Here is a 17,766-nt window from a genome sequence, read left to right as displayed (position 1 = left end):
TCATCCTGGGAATCAGACGAACCACCAAAACCATCCCATCTGAACTGGTGCAGGGGGAGAGAGTGAGGAGGTGCGATCGGCCGTACTGGGCTTGTATGGACTGAGTGACTGAACAACATGACGACATTTGTCTGAAATCTGTGTCATTGGCAACAATATCCTGGGTGAGGTTGCACCCTTCACCCCGACTCATAGGGTTAGGAAAAATATCTAATTGCAGTCATTTAAAAGGACATTGCGATGTAAGGGAATGTTAATTCATGCATCATTCTTCTCCTTTTCAGTAAGAAACCCATGAAAAGAACAGTGCTGTGATTGTTGTGGGGTCTGTATCCACAAAGGTGTTTTCTTCTGTCAGTAGACTATGAAGAGAACCTGAATATGGAGGCACAACGTCTCTCAAGCACCACAATATTTATCTTAAAACTGGATATAATGTTGTACCTTCCTGCCATTTCCACCATTGCTCGTTAGTAAAAAACCTTGAATGTAAATGACACAAACACATTTGGGAAGATGTGCCTGTGGCGGACGGCTGGCCGACCTGCTGGGACAGACGGTCCTCTGCACTCTGCAACGCTCCAAGAACAACAAATCACATCCAGAGACGGTGGAAGCTTGGAAGTCAACCTTTATTGATACTGTTAAAAAAAGTCATGTCCATCAAGAAGGAAAATCTTATACGTCTTTCATATTTGCTTCAGTACTGCTGTTAATACTTGTAAAAACACTGACTAATGTAATGCATTTTATTGCTATCGCGAAGTGCCCACACTGAAGCCACCGTGAGGCACAAGAACCAGAGCTTCGCTGTGCTGGGAAGTGCCGATGGCCACAATGATCCACTGGTGAGGCCGAGCTTTCAAGATTAATGTGGATGGCATTTAATAGTGAAAGGCATCAACCTCAGGTTCCAGTCAATGATACCAAATGAAGAGGACTGTGTTAACGACGGTCATCATCGGTGACGCAAATACTTCATCTTTCTTTTAGCTCAGCAGTGGCACACATTTAAGGCACTGTGATCGATTACTAAAAGCATTTTATAAGGATGTCAGTCCAGGACGTACCTGAATGATGCACTGTACATTAAAATAAAAGGATAAAAAAACAATACAAAGACAAAAGTCTGGAAGGCACTGGATGCAGGGGGACTGCCAGCCTTTTCAGCCTCACTCTCGCTACATGTTTGACCTGCTAGCTCAGAGGTTCATGGTGTCACGCCAACAGGAGCTACAATTTTTTTGTAAATTTTTCCCACTTCAAATGATATAAAGTAATTTCATCACTTTCAGTTTCCAAAAGTGTCTTTCAAACAGGTTTTCAAAGACTTCGGTCATTAAAAATGACACTTCCCCTAAATATCATCATTTGTTTATCAATTACTCATTCGTGCCAGCCTTATACTTGCTAACTAGCTAGCTAGCGTCCAGCAACAAGTAGGTGACTCGTGTTTTCTGAATTTTGGATTCACCATCAAGTCATGCAGGACAGAAAAAGTCTTCATGAATTGAAGACATCTGACAGTGATTAGCTGACAAAGCAACTTGTGACATTCAAGGTTTGCATCACGTCAGTGAGTTGTTGTTGTTGTTGTTGCTGCCTGCATCTTTTGACTTGCTAGCGATTCGCGGTGTGCATGAGAGGGATTCAATTGGAGTGTTTTTCAAGTTCAAAGACGCCAAAATGTAACACGTCACTTTCGAACACCTTTACTTGATTGCGGCAGCTGAGGTGAAGAAAAACGCTGGTAGGCCTTATATGACTCTTGGCTGTTGTGTTATGTAAAGTCTGCGCGCAATGTTAATGTCGGTGATTGGACACCTTGTCGATATTCAAGTACTCTCCTGTTTCTCTCGGGAAGTAAAATAAATTAGATGCTCTTTCAACTGCCCTGCAGTTGCAATGTGACTGGTGATGATAAAACTGAAGACATAAACACACATAATGCTATCAAAGTACAGTATCAGGAGTGTGTAGAAAACATGAGGAGAGACGCCAACCTGATTCATGGTTGCTTGAGTTCAATGTCCATATGCTAACGAAAATAAAAATAAAAATTATATACTGTTGCCCAGCAGTCTATGTGCGCAGATACAAAAACAAAATAAAAACAAACAAACAAACAAACCAAAAAAACCCAAATAATAAAAATATATATGGCTGTATTCTAAAGTCAACTACATGAAAAGGTGGTTCAGGACAAAATCCAAAGCCTCAAAGATATCAACCAATGTAGCATTCAAAAATGGATCACGGACATATTCAAACCTTTAAACACCTGTACACTTCCCTGTCACTGACTGGTACAAAAACTGGACCACGAATTACGTAACTTTATCATTTTTGCTCATTCTGTATCAAAGGGTTGTATGTTTGATAAAACAGATGTGACAAAAAAGGTGAAGACACGCTTCACTTTGGCACTAAGAACACAAGTAACAAGCTCCAAAATATTCAGCAAATCAGACCAGTTTCATCTTAACGTTTTACATAAAAACCTAATTTCTACCTTGATTCTTGATGACAATGGTTTACCTCAGTAGTTGATAAAGACAACAAAGAAATTTCATCCATTGCGGTTTTCTTCGGTTGACTTCTGTCCCTACATGCTTTGCTGTCCAGCAACAATCGTCTGCTAACACTCCCTGCGTCGCCCTGTTCACTCTGTATGAGACAGAAGGTCAAGTTAAACTGCTTGTCGATGAAGCAGAGACAACCGAGGTCAGCTTTCATAATTCCCTGGTATTCCTGTACTTTCTCCATCCAGAACTTACCTTGTGACGTGGGGTCGGATCACACCGCACCAATGAAACTTTGACGATGACATACAACACTTCTCTGACATATGAAAAAAGCAAACATAGTTCTTGAAAAGGCTCCTTAATGTAGGTGGTGGCCCAAACCTCTGCTTCCTGAAAACCAACCGTCTTCCTTACTAGCAAAGAGAACAGTGAACTGTCTCTTGTCTTAGATGCCGGGACAGAGCACCGAATGACCTTGCAGGCTTCCTAGAGCGCTGCCTTTGATCGCGCTTGAGAATAAGAATCAATGAGAGTAAAGACTCAAATCACATGTAGGAGAGATCTCTCTTCCCAGTATGCAAAGTTGCATGAAAACACCAGACTTCAGCTTGACTTGACAGTCTCTCACATACAAGAAGAGAGCGATTGACATCAGGAATTCATAATACTGCTGATCTTTGGCTTAGAGCAGAAGAGTCTGTGGCCGCCTTCAAGAGCTGGTCAACAGAGTGGTAAGTCTGTGATATCGAAGCGGATCCATGAGGGGAGAGGAGGGCGGGTTTGTCTGTGTGATTCATGGGCGGAGGCTGGGTGGAGGACGCGATGGCGGTGGACAGGGAAGTCCAGGAGGTGTGCGGGACGGTGGCGGCCCCGGTGGTAGCTGGCCTAAGGGGGGTGATTTGGCAGGAGGACTGGAGATGGGAGGACAAGGGGTGGAGTTGGTGCGGGATACCGGACGGTAGTCTGGTGGTGGGGGCGTGTGAATTGGAGTGCGAGGTGCAGCCTTGGCTGCCTGGGACTCCTCCTTCACTCTGGTGAAGTTGATGCATCGACCCTGGAAGGGAAGACAGACACATGTGAGACCAAGTAGAGGTGCAATCTGCAACTCATCAACCCTGATGTCACCAGTGATGCGTGCCCTAGCTTGTTGAACTCAGGCCAGACCCACTTCAAGTCCAGCTGCTGCTGTGACGCCACTGGGAGTGTCTGCAGGGATGCGCTAGGAGAGCCGTAGCAAGGGGATTCAAATGCGATGCGCATGTTAGGTAAAGGTTAAGGACTGCTCCTCTGCCTGGGAGCCCTGCTTAGCTCAGTTCTTAACAAGTCCATATTAGAAAGAAGCAGCCACACGACGACTGATGCTGTATCCAGTGCGAGTGGAAATGCATCCGTACAGAGCCGATCCGACCCGACCCGTACTGCGTTTCCACTGGCTCAGTTTGGATAAGGTCGGCTGGGGACAGCTCGGTGCGGCTCAGTACTGCGTTCCCACCAGCACTGGTACCACGTCAGCGTGGGTGGACTCACCAGCCGAGAGTTCCCTGACTTTATTAGTGTGCAACACAACAACAACAATGGAGGACATGGAGGCGGCGTGACGCCTGCTGCTTGTCAGGGGTTTTTTCTTAAACTAAAAGTGAGGGAGGACAGACAGGCGAGGCTTCAGGTGGAGAAACAGAACCCCAAGAAAAGAATAAGAGACTTCACCGAGCCATGACCAGGATTCCACCGAGGCCAGGGTGATAGGAAGTAGACCACGTAAGTGGGTAGCGCCCCGCTATGTGTTTACGTCATATTTTAGTCCCCGCTATGTGTCGCTTGGAACACCAGCGCAGCACGGACCAGAATGGTAACAGTTAGTACCGTGTTGGGGTCAGTGGAAACGGGGCCAAACCAACCCGACCCCATTCGACCCGAGCTGAAGTGAGCCAGTGGAAACAAGCCCTAAGTCTCTGCAACACAACACCCCAAAGTCTTTGACATCACGTGAAAACACGCATTTCTTCTCACCTTGTTTATGATTGTTAGTTCAGTCAGTTCTTATAGCGTCTTTAATAATAACAGATAAAAAAACAATGATTTTTCTCCTGATCAACAGCTGTTTTTAAATTCTAATGCCTGCTAGCATGCTAATGCTAGTGTGGTAAACCTTATACCTGCTCGACATCAACATGTTAGCACTGTTATTGTTAGCCTGTGATGTTAGCATTTAGCATAAAGCAGCACAGCACTCCCGTCTGCAGGAATTCCTGACTATGACCTGATGGAGGCGAGTGTGGACAGTTTGCTAACCTTACAGTTGTGTTGTACTCTGGTTCATATTCAGAAGAATTCCTCAGGTCCAGAGTTTGTATTTACACTCACACACTTCCAGGTTCAGTAACACATGCGTATGAGCTTCGATGACATCTGTCACCCTCAGGCCACCGTACAGTCACTGCTCGTGATATTTGTATATGCTTGTCCCTGTGGGCGGGTGTGTGTGACCAGCTGGTGCCCCAGATTAATCTTAAATCCTCCTTTGTCGCCCCCCCCCCCCTTGTCAAATGGTCCGGTTAGTCTGATGACCTGTGCTGGAAACTACAGCGTGCGCTACAAACCAGATGCAACCAGGTCCTAGAGGTTCTAGCAACTCTGCCTGTGAGCCAGTGACTAATATCTCTGAGTGGCGCGACAGATATGAGAAGAGGGGATTCATGTCCTCACAGAGCTGCAGGGGAGGAAAACCACGTTTGTCATTAATGACACGTTCTTTCACATCGAGGCCGATGTCTGCTAGCAAAACACAAACCTCGAACTATGAGATAAATAGTCATGGTCACGGTCGTAAAAAAATATAGATAAATTTGTCATAATTATGAAAATGAAGAATCATTCGTGATTATGACATCACCATGACCGCCTGTATGGAGGCTCACACAAATATCATTCATGACTCCCTGCCATCTATATTTGGTTTCACCTATTTGCCACGATAGAGTTACGTGACAGGGAGGTGACTTTTAGGTGTCAGGTATGTATCACATATGTAACAGGTATGTGACAGGTATGTGTGAGAGATCCAGCTGTTTTATGATCACAATAAAAGATCATAACGATTTGGGGTTAAGACAAAGATTCATGAAAGCTCTGTTGGTGGCTGTTTTGCTGAACATCTCTGACTCACCCTCAGATTTAGATTAGAGCTGCTGCTGGAATGTAGCATCCATCAGTACACCCCCCAACACACACACACACACACACACAAACACACACACACACACACACACACACACACACACACACACACACGCACACTCAGTATAACACAACAGTAACACTCGCTTAATAAAGACCCTTCATTGCTCTCCATTGGTCAATCAGCTGTTGACAGCCAAGTCAAAAACATATAAACAGAGAATCTGACAGCAGCCATGACGAGTGTCTGGTGTCTCAGAGGAAGAGAACTCCTCTTTCCTTGATGCTCCAGCACACGTGAACTATTGCTTGGTCTCCACGGGGGAACATGACGGCACCATTGGCTCTGGAGCTTTGGGAGACTACTAGATGTCCTCCGCCTCCACCTGACTGTCCATACCAACGTCTTCTCTTGTGATATTCTTGAGCTCAGAAGTGGAAATTTGCTGAAAGTTCACGTTTGCAATCTTGTCCACTGTTTTATGTGAAGGCAGCGTGTGGTGTGTGTTGGTCTTGTGAAAGCACCGGTCCAAGTGTTCGACCTCCAGTGAAGGAGAGTCACAACAGTCAGTCAGTGCCCGGCTGCGGTGGACATCCTGGAACATTCAGCTGGACTAAATAAGCCACACTCGATCCCTCTGTCTGGCTGACCTCCTCTACCGTCTACTGTCTCACCAAGGTCATAAAATGAGGTAGGCCTGGGCAAGAGTGTGTGCGTGTGTGTGTGTGTGTGTGTGTGTGTGTGTGTGAGAGAGAGAGAGAGAGAGAGAGAGAGAGAGAGAAAGAGGGAGAAAGACATGGTTAGTCATTTAGAGGCCTGGAGACGTCCCTGACAGAGGTATGACCTCATGTCCTTTGGACAACTAAACGCTGCCCTGGGGAATGAATGAGAGTCAAATGAGCACGCGCCTGTGTGTGTGTGTGTGTGTATGAGCTCTACCTCATACTGTACAGTCTGACGTCAGTTAATGGATGTGGTTTGGTGACACAGATGAGGTTACTGGGTTTACTGGTGGGAGAGAGTCAGTCCAGTATAAGCGGGGCTCTCAGGACTTATTGGAAACCAACCCCCACTCACCACATGACTGCAGCTGCAGGAACACATATTTAACCCGTAGACGCACAATGTAACACATAACACAATACATATGTACAGTGTCGGCGGCAGCCATGTTCACTTCTCACCGTAGACAAACTGTCATCAATGTGCAGGATTCTAGCAAATACTTTCGCTACCAAAATAAAATACATCATTTCCTGTGTGGTTACAGATGCTGCACCGCCAGCTTAGGACAGGAAATGAACAAATGTGCACATTAAGTGCTCACTTTGCATTTCCTAAAATGGAGACTGAGCCTTCAGCCCTGACTGCACTGGACAGGATTCCAGTGAAGATGCTTCCAAAGATGACCTTCGCCAGTCGGCATGCGATGAAAACCATGACAACATTAATGGTCTCATCTCTGGAGCGGGAGGTCTGTTCTGGGTGTGCCTGAGGTAAGCTAACACCTGATACATTTCAGGTAACAAGAGATGAGGTGTCCAAACCTTGTTCCCACTTTCTCTTCAGTGAAATAAAACTTTACACCTCTTGGGAACGAGCCGGTGCTCTGGCCCGGACCCGGCTTCTGCCGCTTCATAACAAACCGCACATTACTTGAGTGGAAAGAGAGACATGATTTCTTCTGGAGGATCAGCATTGCGTCATACAGAGCTGATGTATGCGGCCATCGCAAAAAGCTTCCCTGGCTAACAGACGTTTGAGGATGGGGGAAATCAAATCCGAATTCATTTTTTTATTGGACCGCCGTCTTGTGTTGGTAGAGACAGAACCACTCTCTAATGGTGAATTCTGGTCTGCGAGGGCTGAAGGGCTGGACCCGCTTGTGGAGCCAAGAAAAGACTCTTAAAGAAGGAATTCCTGTTAAAAAAGATTATTGGAACATTTTCTGCTAATAAGGCATTATTTTAACTGGCGCTTGGAATGTGTGTGTGTGTGTGTGTGGGGGGGGGAGTGATCAGCGGGAGAGTCAGCTGTGAAGAAGAGGAGGAAAGAAGAGGAAGAAAAGAGTCATATGGTTCATCTGAGCTGCAGCCACATGTGGTGGAGGGATTTTAAGACCTCTTATAAACTCTTCTCTCTTTATCTGGGCTTTTTCATACACACACACGCACGCAGGCACGCACACACACACACTCACACACGCACACACACACACACACACACACACTTGCACACACACACACACACTTGCACACACACACTTGCACACACACACGCACACACTTGCACACACACACTTGCACACACACACGCACACACACACACACACACACTTGCACACACACACATTAGAAAACACCCCCACGGAGCTGCGAGGATGTGACTGAGTGCGAGGCTGCAGTTCTGCTTTATATCTGGTTTATGGCATCTAATGTGAAGCAGGTGTGAGAGCGAGCCGGCTGGAGAGGATGGAGGCGAGCCAGCAAAGGTGTTAGCCAGGCCAGCAACAGCAGGAGTGAACGAGACGGAGGGATGGAGGGCGGGATGGGGGGGTGAGTCATGTGGATGACTGTCATTGGAGAGTAACTTATTACTTTCAGTGGTGAGTAGGATAGTGAAGTAAAGCATCACCTTTAAAACTAATAACTGGTCATGTGGTATGTCTTCTGTGAGAGCCCCCCCCCCCCACACACACACACACACACACACACACACACACACACACACACACACACACACACACACACACACACAACGGGATCAAGCAGCTCCAGTGTGACCTCCACCTAAAAGCTCTCTGCTTTCTCATGGAGGTGTTTGGAAGGTTAACTCCACCTGTCTCACCTGTTTGAGTAACCGAACCACCTGGACTGAGGCTGACTCCACCCTCTGAATTATCTAAAGTTGCAAGGGGCAGGACCAGGAGGGAGGAGCTGGCAGGAGACCAACGCTTCCACTGGCTATCGACAAGTAGAATTCTCATACTTCACATTGAAATGTGGAGACCCGGGCCACCTGGGCCACCTGGGCCACCCAGACCAGCCAGGCCACCTGCACCTGAATTCACCTGCAGCTGAGCACTCTTGAAGGTACGCTGGTTTCAGGCGGTTTAGTCGGGTCTGACCTCACATGTCTCTTTGAGGCTCATTACACTGCGATGGGGTGTGCGTGTCCATCGACTGCGTATTTAGGACCCTTTTATGTTTTCCAAGAGAATGAACTTCACATCATTCAAACAGCTTTGTTCAACTCCTCACACGCAGCAGATAAAAGTCCTCTGCATCTCTGTTTGAAATTAAGGGCCCTTTGTTTCATTGGTTTAGTGGTAAATCTGCTTCCTTTATACTGGATGGCGTTGGGGGGGGGGGCAAAGACTCAGCTGGATTCTTTCTGAGTTGAAGTTGGTTCATAGCAGCAAAGGTGCTTGGGCATCCTTTCTCTCACTGTCGGCAGGAAAATGAAGCAGTTTCCTTTTCATCTGAATAAAGACTAGTTTCAGACCCATGAGAGAGTTGAAGGAAGAGGAAGAGGAAGCTGAGAGACAGGAAGTGGAAGGTCACTGGAGGAATAACCCACAGCAGGAGGGCGAGGCAGAAATGTGAGTGGGTGTGAGGGAAAGGCAGCAGATCCCGGTGCACTCATGCGGTACTCACGTGATCCCCGGGCTGGGGTCTCATCAGAGAGACCTGGTCGTAGCCGCGGCGGAACAGAGCCCAGATAGCATCCAGTTTACCCTGAAGAAGAGAGAGCAGGGGGGTTCAACAGCTGGCCACATCTGGACACCAAACACCTCCCCCAACGCAGTCAACCATGACATCATACAAACCTGTTAATATGGTTTCTACTGCACCAGCCAACATGTGGTCGGTGGCCTGGATTGTGTACCTGAGGACCAAGAGGCTGCAGGACCTTAATCCTGTGTCAGCAGCCGGAGGGGAGACGGAACGATCAGGTTCTGTGAGATCTTACAGATTTTCATTTGAGATCCAACAGAGGATCAGACTCGCCAGAGGGACAGAGGAACTGATCGGAGTGTTGAGACTGTGCTGGATTACTGATAGGCTGAGGCTTTCAGAGAGGAGGCTGCTCATCTGGGACAGCTCCGCCCCCTCGGCCTCGCTGGGGTTCAGCAGCAGCAGGGATGGCTTCATTGTTTGAGAAGTCTTGGATGAGGGAAACCTGCCTGGTCCTACTCCATGTCTCCTCCGCACTTTCCAAGCCTCCAGAGAACTGCGGCTGGCTGCCAAGCTGACCCAGAGGAACATTCTTTACATTCATGATTGCTCACCAAAAAAATCTGCAATATTTTCTCAAAATTCTCCATCAAAAATAAAAAAAGTGGTGAGGAGCCATTCGACTCTGACTGGATCTCTCTCCACACCCTGAACCGGGCGCCAAGCTGTAGCCAATCAGAGGCAGTTGGGTCTTCTGGGGGACAGGACCCAGTATGTCCAGCTCTTCTTGGGTTGCAGCAGCATGGCACTATTGTACCAGCACCAGTGCCAGCACCAGTGCCAGTACCAGTGCCAGTACCAGTGCCAGTACCAGTGCCAGAAATGCTCCTCACCAGCTGAAGATGAGCGCTGAAAGCATCTGCTGCTTGTCAGAGCGAAGTCCCCGGGCCGGAGCGACGTGTCGGGAGTTGTTGGGTGAAATATGAGCCGTCAATGAAGCTGATTGATTCACTTCCTTTCAGTGTCAGGATCACACACACATCAACATCTGACATCTTGTCAGTGTTCATCTGTGTATGTGCACAGGAGCGGGTGGAGGGTCCGGGACTTAGAACCAGTGAGGAACTGCTGGTGTCAACACCACATGAGCATTTTTGAACTGGATCCCACTCAAGTGCCTTTATTTCCATTAACTACTGATTGGTCCTCCCGGCGTGACCTCTTTCAGAGCTGCAGGTGACGTGAAGCCAAACTCTGGTGATGAAGAGGGGAATTTTCTTTGCTTACATAAGGTGTGCGCCATAGTGGCGGCGGGTGTGTGTGTGTGTGTGTGTGTGTGTGTGTGTGTCTGCGCTGACTGGAACAGTGCAGGGCTTCACACGTATCCACCGGCCTGCAGAGTTCCAGCAGCAGCGTGCGCAGATAACAGTGAGCAGAATGAAAGCTCTGTGTTGTTGCAGACTTTTAGATTAGCGCACTAAAAATAACCACAACGAGCACCGCCGCCGGGGCTAATAATGGTCTCCTGTCTGGAATAAATGATGAATACTGCTTCACGTCAGTAGCTGCTACTAATTCGACTGAATAAACCCAGTCAAAGCAGACCTAAGTCTTCATTGCTGTCTTGTGAAAACTGCATTCTTGGTGCGTTTCATGTTTTAACATCAGGGAAAGGACTTCTCTGTGGCTGCAGACATTTCTGCCACCCTCAGTTATTTGAAACTCACTGGGCAAGAGCTCAAAAATGCTCAGTGGTCAAACTGTAAGCAAGGCGGATTTTTAAGTTCCTGAAAAGCTGATATTCAGTTTCAGGGTACAAAGATGAAACTGTTTATGCGCTGGAATCACGCATGAACACAATCTCTGCTGAAACAAGGGAACTAAATGCTAATTTGGTCCAAAGGTCTCCAGTCAGGCCAGCTGGTATAGAAAGGAGGAGCAGTGGACAGCAGCGTCCCCTTGACAGTAACTCATCGTCTCTGCAGGAAACCCAGCTGGTGTTTACCTGGATGGGTGTGTACCACTTCCGGCTCTGAGGCGGCTTCTTGTTCTGAGGCTTCTTAGGTTTGGGCTCGAAGGGTTCGAACTCCTGTTCCGGCATTTTCACCACAGCGTTCTTAGGCTTCTCCAGCTTTGCCCCCTCCTCGGTCGAGCCCTTCCCGCCCCAGCGCACCTATGCAGAGCAGACAGGACGTCAGCCCACAGTCACAGGGTCAGTCTGACAAAATGCCAGGCCTCAACGTGTCACCTCCATCCTCTTGATCCCTCCGATCCCTCGTCCTCCATAGTAGGAGGCATCCACAGTGGGCCATTTCTTTTTGGGCTGGCCGTCTTCATCATCGGACTCCTAAAACAAACAGAATTATGGAAGGGAAGTGAAACGAGACACTTTGAAGTGTTGTCTGACTTCAACTACTTCCTGAGAGAAATGCGTCTATAAACTGGAATCATCCACTGCTGGCTCATGGTCGCACTTTCACTCTCATCTTGAGAAAGAGGCAGAGTACTGGATGCATGAGGAGCATTGGTACGTGTGTGTGTGTGTGTGTGTGAGTGTGTGTGTGCGTGCGTGACTCACAGGCTCAGGTGGAGGTGGAGGAGGTGGTTCTTTGATCACCTGAGCAAGAATAAGAAACATGTTTAGCTGTTTTCCTCACAAACCCATCACCCGGAGCTGGAGCTCCTCCCAGGCTGGAGCTGGAGCTCCTCCCAGGCTGGAGCTGGAGCTCCTCCCAGGCTGGAGCTGGAGCTCCTCCCAGGCTGGAGCTGGAGCTCCTCCCAGGCTGGATCTGGAGCTCCTCCCAGGCTGGAGCTGGAGCTCCTCCCAGGCTGGAGCTGGAGCTCCGGGTGGTATAGTGTTGATGAGTGGAGCTGGTTGTGCCTACCACGGTGCAGCACAGGGGCCAGAACCACCACATGAAGAGCAGAGCCAGCAGAAGGAACAACACCAGCAAGGTGATCAGGAGAATGGTGCCATCAAACTGTGGAGAGCACGCACGCACGCACACACACACACACACACACACACACACACACACACACTCTGTTGGAACTTGAACTGAACCAGATAGCTTTGTTGCCTTGGTTACGTAACCACCCATCAGGTCTTAGTTATCAAATCTACATGATTGGTTAGTTTTGGGTAACAGAACTAGTTAGCTTGGGTTAAACTAGAAGAACAAACCCAAAACATAGTCAGATTGAAAGTTCTTCTTTTAGAGGAAACCACTAGTAGCAGTTGTTGATAATGGGAGAAGAAATGCCAGAGGTACCAGAGGTTGTAGAGATACTGGCAGCAGCACTGGTGGTACTGTCCTGTCTGTCCTCATATGAGGAGGAACCTCCCCCACCTCCATCATCGTGGTCATTAGTGCTTTTCTCCGTCACACTGTTTGCGTGACTTTCACGGCCCCTCAATGAAAGTTACAGCTCAGTCTGAACAACACTGGCGTCCTCACCTCTACTCCAGACCACAGGTGTGGTCAGACGTTCCTGTCTAGTCTGAGGCAAAGACATGAGGGATTATCTGAACCCCTCAGAGAGAACTGACACAGAACCTGGCCTCTCATTCTGAAAAATGCCTCCTGACGAGCAGTTGATTTCCTGCAGTAGTTGAGGGTCAGCCAACGTGCGTGTCGGTGCTGAGGAAGGCAGCAGCGTCTTCTTCTGTTGCTCAATGTGTGTTTGGGTCAACGGTACGACCAGAAGATTGTTGATGTGTCTCTCGCCATGAAACATAAAGCGTGACATCTTCTTCATCCTGTGTTTGTCTTGTAGTCGAGTGATGCCGCCGGGCTGCAGCTTGCATGGTTCCGATTAGTGGTGAGAAGCAGCTAATTGCAATGGCATGTGGAATTGAGCTCTGTATAGGACGAGCCACAACACAGGAGCCTGCATGGATATGATGCCACATCGGCTGGAAGGCAAGGGTGTGTGTGTGTGTGTGTGTGTGTGTGTGTGTGTGTGTGTGTGTGTGTGTGTGTGCGCGCGCGCGTGTGTGTGTGTGTGTATGTCGGGGGGGGGGCAGAGTTATCTTAAACTACATCTTGTTTAAATTATTTTGGGGGATAAGAAACTCCACCCAGCCTCCCACTGACGTGCCGACGCAGCAGCTCTGCTCTGGTGCCTCGTTCGGGTCCTGCTACGCCTGCTCCTCTGACCTCGTGTCCCCTGACACCCCAGCAGGGTCACAGGGTCTTATTTGGGGGTGGATTGCTACTACAACCCCTGTGGTTTCCTCCAGAAACAAGAGGAAAATAACAAAATGGAAACAGTGAAGATGAAAGAGAAGGGGGGGGGCAATGCAGAGAGCAGAACGACAGACTTGTAGGAAAAATGACATTCAACAAAAGTTTGAAGAAGATCAGAATTCCATCATTTGGACAGCAGCGATCACAACTGAACCTTCAGCTGTGAGGAAGTTGCTGCTCTAGTTTGCAGCACCTCTGAGAACTTCTGGCGCAGGTCAAGTACACACAGAGAACCCGAACTCCGGCGGCCACTTACACACTCGGTGGTGGTGATGTGCACGTTGCTGCTGATGAAGGACAGACCGTCATTCATGCTCACTTGAAGATAAATCACCCTGAAACGAGACGACACACACGGACAGAAGCAGTCAGTCCAACGTCTCAGTCCACAGACATGCTCAGAGCGGCGCATTTAGTCGGCAGGATCTTATTTCAGCTTCATAACTAATGATGTCATCCAGTCATCTGACCAGAGAACGCTGCCACGCTTCTCCAGGACTGAGAACGGAGTCTGAACACAGCTGCTCCCAGAACCCAACAGATATGTGAGCAAAAGAAGTTCATAGTTCAGGTGGAACAAAGGTTAGACTCATGCTTGGCGGGACGGTTCTGTACCAGGCCCTCTCCTCTCCCTCGCCAGGTGGCGGTTCGGGTCCCTAGCGTCCACATCTCTTCTGTGCTGATACAGTGACATCAATCTGTCACTGGTCATGTGACCAGTGAGTAGGTTGGGAGGCTCGGTGTGTTTGATCAAAACCCAGAAAAATTCGGTGTGCTGTTGATGTTGTGTTTTTGCAGTTGTGGAGCCGTTGTGTGTTTTTCCGAGACATGGCACCTTATTAACCGCGGCCTCAGGAATGAGAACCACTTCTCACGTCTTTACAGGCGATGAGCTCATGGAGCTGCAGGAGGATTTATACCACGCCAGGAAGAAGCTTCCTGCTATCACAGGCTTCATTAACGAGCTGCGCCGCGCTCCTCTCTGCCTCTCTGCATAAACAAGTCTCTGGTTGCTCTCCAGTCCATGTCATAACACTGGTCCTGGATCTGCGGGCCTCCCAGGGTTTTTGGAACTACAACTCCTCTTAATTCTTTCTTGATGGTCTGAAGCCCTTCCTCCTGCAAGCGGGGAAAAACAATTCTGAGAATCTGGAGGGACCTGTGGTGACCTCTTTGGAGGCAGTTCTTCAAAACATGTGGATGAGGTCTGTTTTTTAACTCTCCAGTCCAGGTGAACATAAATGAGGTCTGGCAGATGGAACGCAGAACATCTGACCGACAAACCTGGCGGGGGGGGGGGGGTGAAGATCATGATCGACAGCATCTGAACCTTCATAAAGACAAAGACCCTCAACAGGCTCACAACCAAGCAGCTCTGTGTGTGTGTGTGTGTGTGTGTGTGTGTGTGTGTGTGTGTGTGTGTGTGTGTGTGTGCAAAAATGCAGTATGGCTGTCCTGTGGCACACACACACACACACACACACACACACACACACACACACACTAGTTAGGATATTTAGCACTTTGTCAAAAAATGTTTTCAAGTTTTGTGTCCAATCAGATGAAGACGTGAGGAGAAAAAGATTGAGTCTTGTTTTGTTCTGTTTCATCCGGTGACAGGGAGCAAGCAGCAGGAAGGAAAGGGAGCATCAGTAGCAGTATCCCTGTGTGTGTGTGTGTGTGTGTGTGTGTGTGTGTGTGTGTGTGTGTGTGTGTGTGTGTGTGTGTGTGTGTGTCTGTGTCTGTGTGTGTGTGTGTTACACTGTTGCTATCAACGATCTGTCGGACCAACATGACATCATGGTCTAGTCATGTTCTCCTTCCTCTCCTAGAACCACATCTGGTTCTGATGTGGATCACTGATGAAAGCGGCCAGACGGAAGCAAAACAGTGAAGATGTGCTAAAGGTGAGGCGACATGTTGGTTCCCCGCTACACACATGACCTTCTCTCCATGTAGACGTGGGACACATGACCTTCTCTCCATGTAGACGTGGGACACATGACCTTCTCTCCATGTAGACGTGGGACACATGACCTCTCCATGTAAAACTATTGATTGGTGCTTCTGCAGCAGCAAAGTCAGACTAACAAGACCATCAGAGAGGTCACATATGGAAGCAGAACATGGACACGATCATGTGATCAGTGGGAGTAGATCACATGATCTCCTCATCAACAATCAGACCGTCTCCAGGAGCTTCACTCTCATCTTCCATCAGAATACGGTCAGATTTCTCTGCAGGTACGTGGATCACAGCTGCAGAACCTACCTACTTCCCTCTCCTATCTCAACTACCTCACATGGACTCCTGGAATCTGACTAAGGTTCATCTCACCGCTACAGCAGATCCTGATGGAGGGACCAGGTTCAGATCCCCTCTCGATCCTTCCACCTAAGTCCATCTAAATCTGTCATTTTTTTTTGTTTAGAAATATCCTGTGAATATACAGGCAAACCAATAAAGGACAGAAGAGCCCGTTAGCAGCAGCTGCACTGAACTCTCCTCCCAGGTGTTCTGTTCCAGCATTGAAAAGCAAACATGGCTGCTGCAGGCTACAGGAATACCCACCAACAGAACCAGAGTGGGCGGCCCAGTGGAGCAGTGGTCCTCACTGTGGCCCCCCAGCAAGAAGGTTGTGGGTGGAGCCCCGGCTGGAGCACGGGGTCTTTCTGGGTGAGTCTCCATGTTCTCCCTGTTCCTGCTGGGTTCTCTCTGGTACTCCAGCTTCCTCCACAGTCCAAAGACATCAAGAGGGGACGAGGCTGATTGATACTCTAAATTGACCGTAGGTGTGACTGGGAGAGCCAATGGTTGTCTGTCTCTATGTGTTGGCCCTGCCATGGACTGGTGACCTGTCCAGGGGGAAGGCTGCTGGGATAGGCTCCACCCCCACCACCCTCAACAGGAGAAGAGGGAGAACATGGATGGATGGAGGGATGGATGATGGATGGATGGATGGATGGATGGATGAATGGAGGGATGGATAGAACCAGAGCTGTGCAGGAAGCTTCGCCCTCCCTCCCGTGCAGACAAACACACCAGTCTGATGGTTTTCACGGCTGCAGCGGCTTTTCTGTCTGCTGTGGTAGAAACGCAGCTTGGATTGTTGGACTTGTTTTCATGAAAACTGTAAAAGCTGTTATGAATCTATGTGCTGGTGATGAAAGGAAGAGTGACAGGAGGATGGGGGCATGAGGATGAGAGGAAACATCAGCTGCTACGTTGAGCAGCTGCTAACAAGGAACTGAGGCAGACGGCGGCTGATCGTGACCAGCCACTGGCAGCAGAGCCGGTCTGACGCCACCTACATGATGAGGCTCCTGCTGGTGGAAGGGACGCCCGCATGAGAACACCTGGGCAGGTGCTGTGACTCTTGTCATCAGAGTTCAGAAGAATTGGATTCAGCTCATCTATTTAGTCTTTCTCCCTCTCTCCCAGGGTGCAGTCGTGCATCTGCTATGATGTCACTTCCTGAGTTTGGGAGAATTCATTGAACATTTTGAGCAACATTTTAAAAGAAGTACATTTACTGCCTGCAGCACCACAGAGGCCCAGAGTGCGTCTCCATTTCTCACTATAAGCAACACTCATGTCCAGATGTTCCTGGGTATGTTGATTCACTCAGAGCAACCAAAGGAAGAGAAACTGCAACACTTTTTACAACCATCTGTGTGCAAGAAATGACACGTTGTTGCTCCTCAAATATTACAGAATAAAAGGCCTGATTTGTCGGGGCTTCAGCGGAGAAGTTTCCAAGCTGAGCCGGAGGGTTTCCTCCCTGCTGAGAATCGAGCTGCCTACAAACACTCGTGGCTACACACTTGAAAGAGCTGCTAGATGGCTTTGATCAGCCAAACTGGACAAGAAAGACAGAGAGGGGCTGACAGGGAGGGGGGTCTTGGAGGGGCAAGGTCCAGGCGAGGAGGCAGGAAAGACGCTAAGAGGCTGTTTCACAGAACCAACTCGCTTCTTTGAGCACACAACTTATACCCAGTTTACCATCCACCTGCTGGGGTATCAATGAAAGCCTCAGCGAGGGAGTCATGGGCTGGGCCGTACCACTGTAAATTTAAACAGGGAACTGGATGTCTATGGAAGAATGACACCAAGGCACTTGTAGTGTACTTATAGG

General features: G+C 48.6%; 1 protein-coding gene across 1 annotated transcript in view; it reads right to left on the bottom strand.

Annotated features, from left to right (window-relative positions):
• Positions 1-621: 621 nt before the first annotated feature.
• antxr1c (ANTXR cell adhesion molecule 1c) overlaps positions 622-17,766 on the bottom strand; it is a 40,733-nt gene continuing 23,588 nt past the window's right edge. Inside the window, exons 12-18 of the mRNA XM_086194951.1 lie at positions 13,887-13,965; positions 12,266-12,361; positions 11,959-11,997; positions 11,629-11,727; positions 11,386-11,553; positions 9,360-9,440; positions 622-3,579 (exon numbers count right to left, since the gene is read on the bottom strand). Of these exons, the coding sequence (XP_086051077.1) occupies positions 3,319-3,579; positions 9,360-9,440; positions 11,386-11,553; positions 11,629-11,727; positions 11,959-11,997; positions 12,266-12,361; positions 13,887-13,965 (823 nt within the window). The 3' untranslated portion in view covers positions 622-3,318. The remainder of the gene's footprint in view (positions 3,580-9,359; positions 9,441-11,385; positions 11,554-11,628; positions 11,728-11,958; positions 11,998-12,265; positions 12,362-13,886; positions 13,966-17,766) is intronic.

This window comes from Aulostomus chinensis, chromosome 23 (genome assembly GCF_037954235.1).
Source record: "Aulostomus chinensis isolate RoL2024-O1b breed Wild chromosome 23, RoL_Achi_v1.0, whole genome shotgun sequence".
In the NCBI taxonomy this organism is placed as follows: domain Eukaryota; kingdom Metazoa; phylum Chordata; class Actinopteri; order Syngnathiformes; family Aulostomidae; genus Aulostomus; species Aulostomus chinensis.
Note: the sequence above shows the minus strand (reverse complement) of the source record. Positions and strands in the feature narration are given on the sequence as shown.